Consider the following 15,815-nt stretch of genomic DNA (forward strand, 5'->3'; position numbering starts at 1 on the left):
ACTGACAAGCACAGCACGAGGTGCAGGGCTGCACCCAGGCTCTCCCATGACTCCTTCTATATGCTTATGGAGGGAGTCACAGCACACAGGGAGGTTCCCTTCTCTTCCCATGGGTGGAAGACACCTCCCCAGGAGATCAACAAAGCCTGGTTGCACATTACAGAGGAGGACACAAGCAGAGATGTGGTCAAGAGGATCTGGGTGCAGTGCTGCAAACGTTTCAATTACCTCAGTAGATCACGAAACATTAGTACAAAGCCACACTCAACCTCATCCTGCTGTGCCTCTCATCACATCCCCATCACTCTGCCTTCCCTACCCTACTCCTGCACATCCTTACTCACACCAACTTACCTTGCACCTCCACCCATCCCTTTCTATCTACATTATCCCATCTCCATCTCACTAGCCACCCCTCACAATCACCCTCATCCTAGTGCAATTATACCAACTGGGGCTGATCGTGGTGGGATTCTGAGGACCAAGGTGAGAGAGTTTCAAGGGCACCTATGCAGATGGAATAGATTACAGGTGAAGTAGAGATGACAGAAGCGATCCGTCAATGGTGGGCGAGGTAATGCGGTCAGACTGGCTGGAGACTTGCATAAAGACTTGCAGCATTCTGAATCTGTAGTGGAAATGCAGTTTAGAGAAGCTAGTGATTAAGGGAACATTTCTCAATCAGCTGAGAGTTTTAACTTGACATTTGAAGCTGTCAACTCATCAGCTGATTCAATGGCCACTGACCTCCCACCTCAGCTTCACAGACGAGGTCTAGGCACAGCTAGAAACCGGTGGGCGACCTGTCAAATCGAAAAAGCTAGTAAAAAACCATTGATAAGTGGCTGTAACAAGCCACTAATGATTTTAATTTCCTTCCCAGCCGCTGCATGTTGGGTCTGCTCAGCACTGACGGGCCTGACATTTGGTAAAGGCGCGTGGTGGCATGTTCACAGCGGGGTCCCGACCCGCTGAGGAAAAAAACACTTTCCTACCAACCCGCCACCAATCACACCCACTGACCCCAACCGCCCCCATAAAATTCAGTCCAATGGCCCTGAAATTGCAGTGTCTTCATTGTATTCCCTCTGAAAGGCTCCAGAAGGTATGCCTTGACAGATCATCGGAACCGACTGCAAAAGGAGTATCGCTGGCGCAGAATTGGGCTATTTGCCCAACAACTGCCCAGCAATTGCCCACGCAACACTTACGGCTGGTAAAAGCAGGCGTAGGGCCTGCTTTCATCAGTGTAAGGGTATAAATAAGGCTTAAATAAAACATTTAAAAATCCAAAATTATGCACATACATTTAAATGAGTTTATGCAAATATTGGCCTGGATTAAGATGTTTTAAATTATTTATCAAAAAATTAAATTTTTATTGAGGTTGGTGCAATGAAGGGACTTATGAATAAAATTGCAATTCAGTGCATTTATATTTATTAGAATTCTGTATATTGTATAATTATTTGGGGATTCCATTGCATATCATTAGGGAATTCCCTTTGTAAATGATTGCAGTGGAATCCTCCTTTGTCATTGGAGGACCGGGCCCACGTGATCCCAGGGATGCTTCCGAACTGCCTGCATCCCAGGGATCTGTGGACCTTTACGCTGCTGTACACCTGGAAGCCCGAGACTGGAACTCTTCGCAGCCTGGAGGTAAACTCGTAAAGGTTTTGCGGGTCAGAGGCGTACTCCAGAGGTACGCCTCCAACCGCAATTTCTAGGCCAATAAGATGTCAATTTTGTTCAGTTTGTGCAGCAAATGTTTGACTGATGTATCTTTAATCTTCTTTCATACAGAAACAAACTGGCCTCATACACTGGAAAATAGTGGCAAGTCTATCATACACGATACTGTGCATCACAAAATATTTATGGGAAATAAAATTTACCTGCAGTCTATGCCGTTCCTCTATATCCACAGGTTTTCCAGCACCCATGCTGTCTGTGAACCAGGAGATATCAAGCAGCTTAAGCTTGTCTGCATTTGACAGCTTCTGGTTTTGAATCCAGTCCCAAATTTCATTCCATGAATTATTCTCTGTCACAATATGTGTGACTGAATCACTATAGAAAGAAAAGGGTAACAGTTAGAATATTATTTTTTATTTGGTGATCTTCAGTGAGTGGCATTACAACATCTTTGCAAGTTATTGAGGTAATCCTTCAAGGGAAAAAGTACACTTTCTTATTACTGGAGTTAACGTTACTGAAGCATCACCACCACTAAGGATACCTGCCCTGCAGTCTGCACTCTGCACACAAGTCATGATTCTAATTAGGATGTGGCTGTGTTATGTTAGGACTGCAAAAAAATGATTGGGTAATGTTGCAATTTAATTCTCAGCAAAGATCCAAAACACCGGCAATTGACTTTTAAAAAAAATATTCAAATTAGAGACATATATGCAGAGTCAAATCAATTAGTTGGACAACGAATTACATGGGGAAATGCAGAAAAATGGTAGGCCAAGATTAAGGATTATAAAACTCGATAAATTTAGTTTCTTGTACATCAAGCCGAACTGTGCAGCCCCACAACTTAATTTTAGTCATTCAAACACTATCAGACAGGAAACAGAATTGGGGTGTTTATTTTCAGTCTTCACTTGTCAGTATATAACACACATTACTCTTACTGGTGCAGACTATACTGACTTTCTATTTACACGATAATACTAGCTCATCCCCCTTCACATTTCTCAGAAAGAAGTAAAAGTCTCTCGCTGTCTGAAACTGCCTCTCTGCTTGTCTTCCATTCTTCCTGCCTCCCTCTTTCTTTCTTTCTCACACACTACGGACTCGAAATTCGTCTTGGGCAGTGGTGCCAAGCGGGCAGTATCGGGTCGGCTGCCCGTTATACGCAGCGCCCGTTTGGCGCCACCGTCCGAGACAAATTTCTAGTCTCCTTCTCTTATTGTCATTGTTGAATCTCTCTATTCGTCTCAAAACATTTTTTTGGTATTCTTCACTCTCTCCCAAATACACATTGCACATTTTCACTACTTTCCCCCGTACGTCCATGTGTTTCACTTTTTCCATTGGCATATTTTACTCTTTGCTTCCTCAATCGACGTCTTCTTAAAAAAAAACTGATAGCAGTGCCTCAGACCACCAAATAGCAGCACCATATTGATTTTATAATGACAAAAAATGCTGCTAAAGAGATTTCTAAAGATGAATAATATAAGAATGCCATAGATCCAATAAACAAGTGACTGAGTAAGAGCACCAAGTTAGATTTATCAAAGATAATTACAAAATAAAGTGGATCTCCCTTGTCATTGCAGAGGTATGAAAAAAAATTAATTGCACACACAAGCCTGCCGCTCCTTACCTACCACAGTTATTTAAATACAGAAATGTTGATGCCCCTCACATATTGTCATTGCGTAAGTAAATACATCACAGTTACCTAAATACTGTAAATGAGTATATAACATGTTTTAGTTACCTAGATGATTGTGTGTTGTTCACATATCACAGCTACATAAATACAAATGTATTTCTCAACTGCTTCTCACTCTCGTTGCATAACAATTAAAATAGAAGATATGAGCATGAAAGATATATACAATACTGGGATAATGTTCCTAATCTACTCCGACAGCAGGGAGCTTTGCCAGCTACAGGACCATGGAAGTTTAGAAGTTCACAGCACAGGAGGCGGCCATTTGGCACATTGTGTCTGTGCCAGCTCTTTGCTGGAGCAATCTGCGCAAAGAAGAACATGAAGTGCCGCATGCTTCTGATTTCTTTACATGCACAGCTGGCAAGCAAGGCTCCCTGTTGACAGCACAATCTTGAAAAATCAACCCTTCTATATCATGTAAAAATAGAATATATCTATCTCTATAATTAAAAGTCTGAGTCCAGTACATGTCCCTAGTTTCACACTTTTTAAAGGCATCAAACCTGAAAAATGTCAGGACGCCATACCTTCAAAGTGTCACAAATCCAGAGGGCAAAAAAATGATGATTGGCTCAAATAGCCACTTTTCCATGAAAGTACCAAGTATACAATGAACTAAATGTGAATGAATCGCAAGTAGCAATGTACCAGTGAAGAACAAGTAAACATGAAAATCCTTCCTTTAAAAAAAAATTCATTTATGGGATGTGGGCGTCGCTGGCAAGGCCAGCATTTATTGCCCATCCCTAATTGCCCTTGAGAAGGTGGTGGTGAGCTGCCTTCTTGAACCGCTGCAGTCCGTGTGGTAAAGGTACTCCCACAGTGCTGCTAGGGAGGGAGTTCCAAGATTTTGACCCAGCGATGTTGAAGGATCGGCGATATACTTCTAAGTCAGGATGGTGTGTGACTTGGAGGGGAACTTGGAGGTGGTGGTGTTCCCATGCACCTGCTGCCCTTGTCCTTCTAGGTGGAAGAGGTCGTGGGTTTGGGTTTTATTTTCAAAGCTGTCATTCACAAACCAACCAACTTGTGCAAATTCCTTCAGTGGACATGTTTTATTTGAGCCAACCAACTATATAAACTTAAAATATACAATTTATAACATAAGAAGCATAAAAATAATTATTCCAAAATGATTAAACTTATCCATATATTGGCTCTGAAATCCTTCCAGGTTCTCCAGGTCTACTGCCATAACTCCAAAACACTCAGAGAAATGGCAAAGGCCTGATGTAAGTCAGGGGGAAGCCCTGCAGAATTTCTAGGGGCACTGTCTCCACAGTGTTGCAAATCTTTGCCACACTTTCTGTCAGAGATCTATCTTATCTTTGAAGCTTGAGGCCTGGCCTTCGGTGCTTCCCATACCTCCAGTTACTTAGCTGGGCTGTGCTCTCCATTTTTGATCCTTGGTCAGGGACTGGAGCTCCAATTGCGAGAACCCAAAAAAACCTGTTGGGGGTTGAAGCAGTCTTCTTTGTAAAGGGGCCACTTGGGCACTCAGAATGTTTCTCCGGGGGGCAGGGGAGGGGCGGGGGGCGCCTGGCCCCTCCCCAGGCAGGCCAGCTACTGCTGGCATTTCCACAGTCTTCGGCAGGAGCCATTCCAGCCGTGGCACCACACCGCTGAATTCTCACTCCCGCAGTCCAGGCCGCCCGACCATGCCAGCTCTGGCAGCGTCAGTGGTGGAGTTCTGTGATCTAGCTCTAACAGCCGGCATCGTGCCCCTTGTGTATTTGCCAGGCCATAGGAATGTACAAAAAAAGATAGCTGAAGATCAACAACACCAATGTGTATTTATATAGCGCCTTTAACATAGTAAACGTCCCAAGGCACTGCACAGGAGTATTTTAAGACAAAAAATTGGACACCGAGCCACATAAGGAGAAATTAGGACAGGTGACCAAAAGCTTGGTCAAAGGGGTAGGTTTTAAGGAGCATCTTAAAGGAGGAAAGAGAGGTAGCGAGGCGGATAGGTTTAGGCAGGGAATTCCAGAGCTTAGGGCCTCAGCAACAGAAGGCACGGCCACCAATGGTTGAGCGATTATAATCAGGGATGCTCAAGAGGGCAGAATTAGAGGAGCGCAGGTATCTTGGGGGGGTTGTGGGGCTGGAGGAGATTACAGAGATAGGAAGGGGCGAGACCATAGAGGGATTTGAAAACAAGGATGAGAATTTTGAAATCGCGGCGCTGCTTAACTGGGAGCCAATGTAGGTCAGCGAGCACAGGGGAGATGGGTGAATGGGACTTGGTGCGAGTTAGGACACAGGCAGCCGAGTTTTGGATGACCTCAAGCTGGTCCATCAAGACTGTCCTATACTGGGATGGTGTAGCTTCTACACACCCTCACCACCATCTTCCCACCCGCTTCCCCCTCACTCAGCCACGCAATCTCCCAGGCAAGGCAATAAAGCAAGAGAATTTTCTTTTAGACTTGTTCGTGAAGTCAATGGAAATAAAAATCAGGAGAGATGTAAAACGGGCTGACAATTCGCTATCACCTGTTTTGCATCTCAACAAAGTCAAAATTATCCCCTTTGTCACAAATTTCTGAAGCCATTCCAGGTGATTCAAGAACCTGGTTACTTGACCAGAAATGTAAAGCATTCAAGCAGCTAGGCGAATGTGCAGATCATTTTATGCCATTGTGAGTGCCTGGAAACTGTGACATAGATGTGAGGCCAGGTGCCCCAGGCCACTCCATTGAGGAGATGTTCTGAGATCCAGCTGCACTGCTCACATGCAATGACCCTGGGTCAGTGCAGCCAAACAAAACACAGAAGGGTCAGGACAGGACAGGGAAATTAAATGCTATATATGTGGGTCACAAGGACAAAAATGGATAGGCTTTTTGAGGTCCTGCGACAGATTCCAGGAGATCACAGGAGCTCCAGTGATATAAGATTGTTAGTTTTGCCATTTAGATTTAGACAAAATTGAGACAAAATGGCCCGGAAATTGGATCGTGCCTGAGAACGAGCATGCAGGAAGCAGGGCGCACGCTGCATACGCCTGTTCACATACTCCCAGAAACCACGTGAAATTGGTGCTGGCAGCTCATTATAATTATTCAGGTGTGCAGTCATCCATACCCACCGCTATTCATTGGTTGCGCCACTTAAAGGCAGCCAGCGCCTCTTAAAGCGGAGGTGCACTGGTTGCAGACACACAGGGAAACTTCCAACATTGAAAAGATGGCAGAAAGACGTTCAAACAAAGCATCCAGGTTCTCTGATGTCATGTTGGAGGCCCTGGTCCAGGCAGTGGAATAGAGGAGGGAGATCCTGTTATGTCCCAGGGGACTGAAAGCCCTCCAGGCAACACCTCCACTGCCAGTGGGAAGAAGTTATAGAAAGGTCAATGGCAGGAGCCTAGTGCCCAGGAGATGGTTGCAATGCTGAAAGAAGTTCAATTACCTCACCAGAGACATTAAGGTAAGAATACTGCTCTCTTACTCTCTGCTCACACCTCCAGCCTCACTACTCACAATACTACCCTGCCTTGTTGTGTATGTACCTTTAAGAGAATAACTGGTCTCAGACTGCAGTACCGGCAGTGACCACCCCTGTATAAAAGGCGCTAGAGAGCCTCTGTTGGTTAGTTTCGTTTATGCCTTTCACCAGTAAAGATCTCTTTGTTTCTCTCCTGCTAGTCCGTGTCTCAATCATTCACGGACTTAACACTGGCGACGAGTTAGAAACGAACTTACCTGCAACTCAGCAGCAGCTCCGACGACGTGTTGAAGGTCGGAGCCAGAAGAAAGAAAAAAAAAAATAGGCCATTGAAACTCGAGAAACGGGCGTCGACCGTCAATCATCGATTTCAAAACTTGCAGGAGAGACTGTCCAGAGCCAGGCTGGGTTCCTCGGTCCGTGGTTTCCCAGCTAATCGGGCTGGTGGCAGGTAGTGCTCTGATCCTTCCTGGGCTGCAACGGGGCCGGGCAGCGAGTCGGGAAGCAAAGAGAGAGAGAGAGGGTGGAGCATACAGGGCGCGGCCGGTGTTTCGAAGCTGGGCAGCGTTCGGACCTCAGAAGAGGGAGGGAAGTGTCCCAGAGGGTCCGCTCCACAACGGGAAAATAATAAAAGAAAAAGAATTAATATTTAACGCGCAGGAAACCGTGGAAAGCAGCGCTAACAACAGCGGGGAAGAAGGAAAAGCGCGGGAGGTGCCATTTTGTTAAATCGGAGAAGAAGGTAAAGCGCAGGAGGCGCCATTTTAGATTTGCAAGATGCCGAAGACTGGCTGTATCACTGCTTTTGATAATACATTAGAGGACTGGACCACGTATGTGGAAAGAGTCGAGGTATATTTCGAGGCAAATGAAATAGCGGAGGGGAAAAAGGCATCAATATTGCTAAACGTAATGGGCGCTAGAACGTACGGCCTATTGCGGGATCTGATTACTCCAGCCAAACCAAAGGTGAAGAGTTTTAACGAAATTGTTGCTGTTCTACAGGAGCACTTAAACCCTGCACCGCTGTTGATAGCAGAAAGATTTAAATTCCACAGGAGAACTCAGCACAAAGATGAGAGCAATGCTGAGTATCTTATGGAACTACGCAAGCTATCAAAGCACTGCCAGTTCGGAGCAGGGCTGGCAGATACCCTACGGGACAAATTTGTCTGTGGACTCCTGAGTGAAGGAACACAGAAGAAGTTACTCGCAGAAAAAGAGCTGACGCTAGATAAGGCTTTCAGCGTGGCAGTATCGTATGAAGCAGCAGCCAGGGGAGCTGCAGAAATTCAACAAAAACCACAGGAATACAGCACCCACGAAATGACACGGGGATTTGCAAAATGTTATCGCTGCGGCAGAACTAACCATGACCAGAAGGACTGCTGGTCCAAAGACAAAATATGCAGACAATTCGGGAAGATTGGACACATTGCACGAGTTTGTAGGTCTAACAACAAAAAGGCTACTAAGGAACCGTACAAGAAAGTACAAAAGATGACGGACAGTAGTTCCAAAGACCAGATGAGCGATAGTGAATCCGAGAACAGGAGATTAAGCTGTCTCAAACTTCACAATGTAATCGCAAAAGAGGATCACCGAACCATTTGGGTCACCCTCACGATAGCAGGGTCCCAAGTTAAAATGGAATTGGATACAGGATCAGCGCGAACCGTCATGAATCGACGAGACTATGAGCGGCTATTTTCACACATACCCTTGAGAGAGACATCCGTCGTCTTGACGACGTATACGGGGCAAAAAGTATACCCCAGAGGAAAAATAAGGGTGCCTGTTGATGCGCTATCAATTACTCATAAAAGACGGAGAGTTAGGAGAGTAACTAAAAGGCTTTTATTAACAAAGAACAGAGCATGCCTCTCGTGGTTGACTGGTTTCCAAGAAGGCAGGGGGGTGCAGAGCAGTCACCTTTATACCTGGGCATGTGGGTGGAGCCAGGGGCGGAGCCAGCTGAGGCATGCATAGATACAACAGTGTGCAACAACAACAACGGTGAACAACAATAACAGTGGTTTACCACATTCACCCCTTGTTTAAAATTGAGTCCGATGGGGTGAAGTGTATATCACAGAAACCCCACAGTGCAAATAGAGGCCATTTCGGCCCATCGAGCCTGCACTGACACATATCCCACCCAATCCCCGTAACCCCTACACCAACACATATCCCACCCTATCCCCGTAACCCCACATATTTAATCCCCCTAACACTAAGGGTCAATTTATCATAGCCAATCAACCTAACTCGCACATCTTTGGACTGTGGGAGGAAACCGGAGCACCCGGAGAAAACCCACGCAAACACGGGGAGAATGTGCAAACTCCACACAGACAGTCGCCCGAGGCCAGATTCGAACCCGGGTCCCTGGCGCTGTGAGGCAAGAGTGCTAACCACTATGCCACCGTGCTAAAGGTTCATGTAAGTAAGTCTATCAGGTGGCCTTGTATGCCGTCCTGATCGTCGTGGTGGCGGCGGTGATGGTGCAGCATCCAACGTTGAATCTGGCATCTCATTGAGTGGTTGGGTGGTCAATGACGTGTCCTGGGGCTGCGGCATGCCGTCTACAGGGGTTGGGTTGTGGGTAGTGGTGGATGGCAATGGTAGTGTTTCAGGGGCACCCGAAGGTGCGAGGTCTCGTATGGAGACTGTGTCCTCCCGCCCGTCCGGATACGCCACATAAGCATACTGGGGGTTGGCGTGGAGGAGGCTCACCCTCTCGACCAGGGGGTCCGTTTTATGGGACCTCACGTGCTTCCGCAGTAGGACGGGTCCTGGAGACGTCAGCCATGTCGGTAGCGAGGTCCCCGATGTGGACTTCTTGGGGAAAGTGAACATTTTTTCATGGGGGGTGGCATTGGTGGCCGTACAAAGCAGTGACCGAATGGAGTGGAGCGCCACAGGGAGGACCTCCTGCCAGCGAGAGGTCGGAAGGCCCTTAGATTTTAAGTTTAAGAGGACGGCCTTCCAAACCATCGCGTTCTCTCTTTCCACCTGGCCGTTCCCCCGGGGGTTGTAGCTGGTGGTTCTGCTTGTAGCAATACCTCTCGTGAGCAGGTACTGACGGAGTTCGTCGTTCATAAAGGATGAGCCCCGGTCACTATGGATATAGCTAGGGAAGCCAAACAAGGCGAAAAGGTCATTCAGACATTTAATGACCGTGGTACTGGTCATGTCTGGGCAAGGGATGGCAAACGGGAAACGGGAGTACTCATCAATTATGTTGAGGAAGTACACGTTGCGGTCAGAGGAGGGGAGGGGCCCTTTAAAATCGACGCTCAGGCGCTCGAAGGGGCGAGTGGCCTTGATCAGGCTTGCTCTGTCTGGCCTATAAAAATGCGGTTTGCACTCGGCACAGATTTGGCAGTTCCTGGTCATGGTCCTGGCCTCCTCGATGGAGTAGGGCAGGTTACGGGATTTGATGAAATGGAAGAACCTGGTGACCCCCGGGTGGCAGAGGTCATTGTGGAGGGTCTGCAGTCCATCAACCTGCGCGTTGGCGCATGTACCACGTGATAGGGCATCTGGGGGCTCATTGAGTTTCCCGGGCCGGTACAAGATATCGTAATTGTAGGTGGAGAGTTCAATTCTCCACCTCAAGATCTTGTCGTTCTTGATTTTGCCCCTCTGCTTATTATTAAACATAAAAGCTACTGAACGCTGGTCAGTGAGCAGGGTAAATCGTTTTCCGGCCAGGTAATGCCTCCAATGTCGTACCGCTTCCACAATGGCCTGGGCCTCCTTTTCGACAGAGGAGTGTCGAATCTCGGGGCCCTGGAGGGTCCTTGAGAAAAAGGCCACGGGTCTCCCCGCCTGGTTAAGGGTTGCAGCTAGGGCGAAGTCGGATGCGTCGCTCTCCACTTGGAAAGGGATGGACTCATCCACTGCGTGCATTGTGGCCTTCGCAATATCTCTTTTTATGAGAGTGAAGGCTGCACATGCCTCTGCTGTCAAGGGGAAGGAGGTGGACTTGATGAGGGGTCTGGCTTTGTCCGCATAGTTGGGCACCCACTGAGCATAGTAAGAGAAAATCCCTAGGCATCTCTTCAGTGCTTTTTGGCAGTGGGGGAGGGGGAGCTCCATAAGGGGGCGCATTCTGTCGGGGTCAGGGCCGATGATTCCGTTCTCCACTACGCAGCCAAGAATGGTGAGGCGCGTGGTGCGAAACATACATTTGTCCTTGTTGTATGTTAGATTCAGCCGCTGGGCCGTACGGAGGAATTTCTCTAGGTTAACGTCATGGTCCTGCTGGTCGTGGCCGCAGATGGTGACGTTGTCTAGATAGGGGAAGGTGGCCTGCAGCGCGTTCTGGTCAACCATTCGGTCCATCTCCCTTTGGAAGACCGAAACCCCATTGGTGACGCCGAAGGGGACTCGGAGGAAGTGGTAGAGACGACCGTCAGCTTCAAAAGCTGTGTACTGGCGGTCCTCAGCCCCGATGGGGAGCTGGTGGTATGCCGACTTCAGATCAATCGTCGAGAACACCCGGTATTGTGCTATCTGATTGACCATGTCAGATATGCGGGGGAGTGGGTATGCATCTAACTGGGTGTAGCGATTGATCGTCTGGCTGTAGTCAATAACTAGGCGCTGTTTTTCGCCAGTCTTCACTACCACCACTTGTGCTCGCCATGGGCTAGTGCTACCCTCAATAATCCCTTCCTTCAGGAGTCTTGCTACTTCGGGTTTAATGAAGCTCTTATCCCCGGCACTGTACCGCCTGCTTTTGGTAGCGATGGGCTTACAGTCGCGGGTGAGGTTAGCGAACAAGGGGCGGGGGGGGGACTTTAAGCGTGGAGAGGCTGCAAATGGTGCGCGGCGGGCGATTTAAAAGCTGCTGGCTGCAGACTGTGAGTGGGGGGAGGGGTCCGCCGTACGCTAATGTGACACTTTTAAGGTGGCACTGAAAATCCAACCCCAGTAGAACGGCAGCGCAGAGATGGGGCAGGACAAGAAGTTTAAAATTTTTGTATTCTGTGCCCCTTACTGAAAGGGTCACTACACAGTAGCCACCGACGTCTGCTGAATGGGATTTGGAAGCCATAGAGATCCGATGGCGCGTTGGCAGGACCGGGAGAGAGTAACTGCGCACCGTGTCGGGGTGGATAAAGCTCTCCGTGCTCCCGCTGTCGAAAAGGCAGGTAGTGGCGCGGCCGTTTACCGTAATGTCCATCATGGACCTGGACAGTTGGTGAGGGAGAGATTGGTCCAGCGTCACGGAGGCCAGCGTATGGTCGAGCGAGTCGCTGTGGTCGTCAGACGAGGCGGTGGTTGAGTCCGGGTCACCCGCGATTGGAGTTGGAGGCGTCCAAGATGGCGGACAAAATGGCTGCGCCCATGATCCCGATCCCCACGCGGCTGGAGGTGTCCAAGATGGCGGACAAGATGGCTGCCCCCACGGTTCACACGCGGCGCTGCTGGCGTTAGCGGTTTTACCTTTGCAGGCGTTGACGTAGTGTCCTTTCTTCCCGCAGCCAGAGCAGGTAGCGTTTTTCGCCGGGCAGCGTGCTCTGGGGTGTTTTGCCTGGCCACAAAAGTAACATTTCGGGCCCTTGGACATCGCTGCAGCAGTTGGTGCCGGGGGTGGCGGTCCCATGACCCAAGGTTGCGGCGTCCACGGTGCGGAGCGGTTAGGAGAGGATGCGTCCATATTCCGGTGGGCCGCGTCTAGCGAGAGCGCGAGGGACACTGCCTTCTTCAGGTCGATTTCGCCCTTCTCCAACAGTCTCTGCCGGGAGTAGTCGGACTTGAGGCCCGCAACGAAAGCATCTCGGATAAGTCCCTCCGTGTGTGTCGCGGCCGATACCTCTTTACAATCGCAGGCTCGGCCGAGTATCTGTAGTGCCCGTAGGAATGCCTCCACCGATTCCCCGGACTGCTGTTTGCGGGATCTCAGGAGGTGTCTGGCATAAACCGTATTTACCGGGCGTGTGTATTGTCCTTTTAGCAGATCGATAGCCGCCGCGTAGGTAGTCGCGTCCTGGATGAGCGTGTAGACTTGGTGGCCCACCTTGGAGGCCAGGATTTTTAGTTTGTTTCCATCTAGTGTCACGGCTGAGGCTTCCAGGTAAGCTTCGAAGCAACGCAGCCATTGTGCGAACTTGGTAGACGAACCCGCCTCTTGAGGGTCTAGGTCCAGGCATGTTGGTCTGAGGGCATGCAGCAGCGCCTGCTGCTCAGCGTTTGGTGCCGTCGTTTGCTGCAGCGCCTGCTGCTCAGCGTTTGGTGCCGACATTTTGTTTTTGTTAATAAAATTGATGCGCTATCAATTACTCATAAAAGACGGAGAGTTAGGAGAGTAACTAAAAGGCTTTTATTAACAAAGAACAGAGCATGCCTCTCGTGGTTGACTGGTTTCCAAGAAGGCAGGGGGCTGCAGAGCAGTCACCTTTATACCTGGGCATGTGGGTGGAGCCAGGGGCGGAGCCAGCTGAGGCATGCATAGATACAACAGTGTGCAACAACAACAACAACGGTGAACAACAATAACAGTGGTTTACCACACCTGTCGAATACAATGGCAAGAAAATACGGAAATTGTATCTCTACATATTGCCAAATGGTGGACCACCGTTATTGGGATGGGAATGGATCAGGAAGATAAACTTAGATTGGCATTCCATTCATGCAATGACGGTGGACGGTAAAAAAGATGAAGACGTCACTCCTGGACGATTGTCAACAATCTTAGCTAACACCAAAGAGGTATTTCAACAAGAACTGGGCACGCTTAAAGGCGTAACCGCCTCGTTAAAAATAGAAGAGAATGCAGTTCCCAAGTTTTTCAAAGTGAGACCGGTACCATATGCAATTCGTCCAGCCGTCGAGGCAGAGCTGGAGAATCTGGAGAAGGCGGGCATGTTGTCTAAGGTCGACTGGAGCGAGTGGGCGACACCCATCGTTCCTGTCATGAAGAAAACGTTAAGCAATAAGTCCGGAGAGCCAAGGAAGATTCACATCTGTGGGGATTTCAAGGTGACGGTGAACCCTGTCCTTCACACAGTACAATATCCTCTTCCAAGGATAGAAGACATCTTCGCCTCACTGTCTGGAGGGAAGCGTTTTACAAAAATTGACCTAGCACAAGCATATTTGCAGATGGAGGTTGAAGAGTCCTCTAGGAAGTATCTCACGATAAACACTCACAAAGGTCTTTACCAGTATCATCGATTGGTATTCGGAGTAGCATCAGCTCCGGCGATATGGCAAAGAGCGATGGAACAAGCCCTGCAAGGGATTCCGGGGACTCAGTGTTACTTGGACGACATCCTTGTAACAGGTGAAGATGACAGTGAACACCTTAACAACCTAGAACAGGTGCTCACTAGACTACGGGAACATGGGCTGCGAGCCAACCGCCCCAAGTGCGAATTTTTTAAGAAACAGATATCGTATTGTGGCCATGTGATTGATGAAGAGGGGTTACATAAGTCCCCTGACAAAATTGAAGCGGTTGTTAAGGCCCCAGCGCCTGAAAATGTGTCGCAACTGAGGTCATTCCTCGGGTTGGTGAATTACTATCATAAGTTTTTGCCGAATTTGTCGACAATTCTGCATCCACTGAACGCCCTGCTACGAACAGGGGTAGCGTGGAAATGGAGCGATGATTGTAAACGTGCTTTTCAGAAGAGTAAGGACTTAATCACTTCGAAGGAAGTATTGGCTCACTACAACCCAGCACTGCCAATCAGGCTGGCGTGTGATGCGTCTCCCTACGGCATTGGGGCGGTACTGTCACATAAATTCCTTGATGGTTTGGAGAGGCCGATGGCTTTTGCGTCACGCTCGTTAACTTCTGCCGAGCGTAACTACGCCCAGATTGACAGAGAGGCCCTCAGCCTAGTGTGGGGGGTGAAGAAGTTCAATCACTATCTGCACGGTCAAACATTTACTCTACTAACCGATCATCAACCTCTTGTCTCCATTTTCAACCCTCAGAAGGGCGTACCGATAATGACAGCACAATGGCTGCAGAGATGGTCCCTTTTCCTAGGGGCACACCAATATGACATCGAGTACAGGGGAACTAAACAGCATGGAAATGCTGATGGATTGTCACGTCTACCGTTGCCGACGGTGGAAGAAGAAGACCTTGCAGTGGATCCAATGGAGTTATTCCACTCGACCATAGTCAAATGTCTCCCTGTGATGAATGCAAACATAGAAAAGGAAACACGGAATGACCCGACACTATCACGGGTCTATGATTTAACGGTGAAGGGATGGCCAGCACATGGCGAACCACTGCTGCCAGCATTTTTGCCAAGAAGAGAACAACTGTCAGTGTGCAGAGGAACCTTGATGTGTGGATCCAGACTAGTAATTCCACCTAAGTTGACGGATAGAGTGCTCAATGAGCTTCATGAGGGTCATCTGGGTGGGGTAAAAATGAAGAGCTTAGCCAGAGCGTTTGTGTGGTGGCCGGGAATCGATAGAGAAATCGAAGAGATGACCAAGAGCTGTGCAGGATGCCAGAAGGTCCAAAACGCCCCACCACAAGCTCCTCTGCATCCATGGGAGTGGCCCTCATCTCCATGGCAAAGGGTGCACATTAATTTTGCTGGTCTCTTCATGGACTCGATGTTTTTAATTGCGGTGGATGCACATTCAAAGTGGCCAGAGGTAATAAAAATGTCCTCAACCACCACGGAAAAAACTATCGCAGTTTTACAAACCATATTCGCCAGGAATGGGCTGCCTGAACAGATTTGCTCTGACAATGGACCACAGTTTGTGTCTGAAGAGTTCTGGAGGTTCTTAAAGAACAATGGTGTTAAGCATTACACATCTGCCCCATATCATCCAGCCACTAATGGATTGGCCGAGAGGTTTGTCCAAACATTCAAGAAGGCTATCAAGGCAATGTGTAATGAAGATATACCCCTACAACACAAGGTGGACAACTTCTTGTTTGCCTACCGGAATG

General features: G+C 48.5%; 1 protein-coding gene across 1 annotated transcript in view; it reads right to left on the minus strand.

The window, feature by feature from the left end:
* dntt (deoxynucleotidyltransferase, terminal) overlaps positions 1 to 15,815 on the minus strand; it is a 656,785-nt gene that overhangs the window by 628,991 nt on the left and 11,979 nt on the right. The window contains exon 2 of the mRNA XM_085994757.1: positions 1,899 to 2,073. Within this exon, the coding sequence (XP_085850883.1) occupies positions 1,899 to 2,073 (175 nt within the window). The remainder of the gene's footprint in view (positions 1 to 1,898; positions 2,074 to 15,815) is intronic.

The sequence above is a fragment of the Somniosus microcephalus genome, chromosome 8, assembly GCF_052327205.1.
Source record: "Somniosus microcephalus isolate GS21.2 chromosome 8, FLI_Smic_1.0, whole genome shotgun sequence".
NCBI lineage: Eukaryota > Metazoa > Chordata > Chondrichthyes > Squaliformes > Somniosidae > Somniosus > Somniosus microcephalus.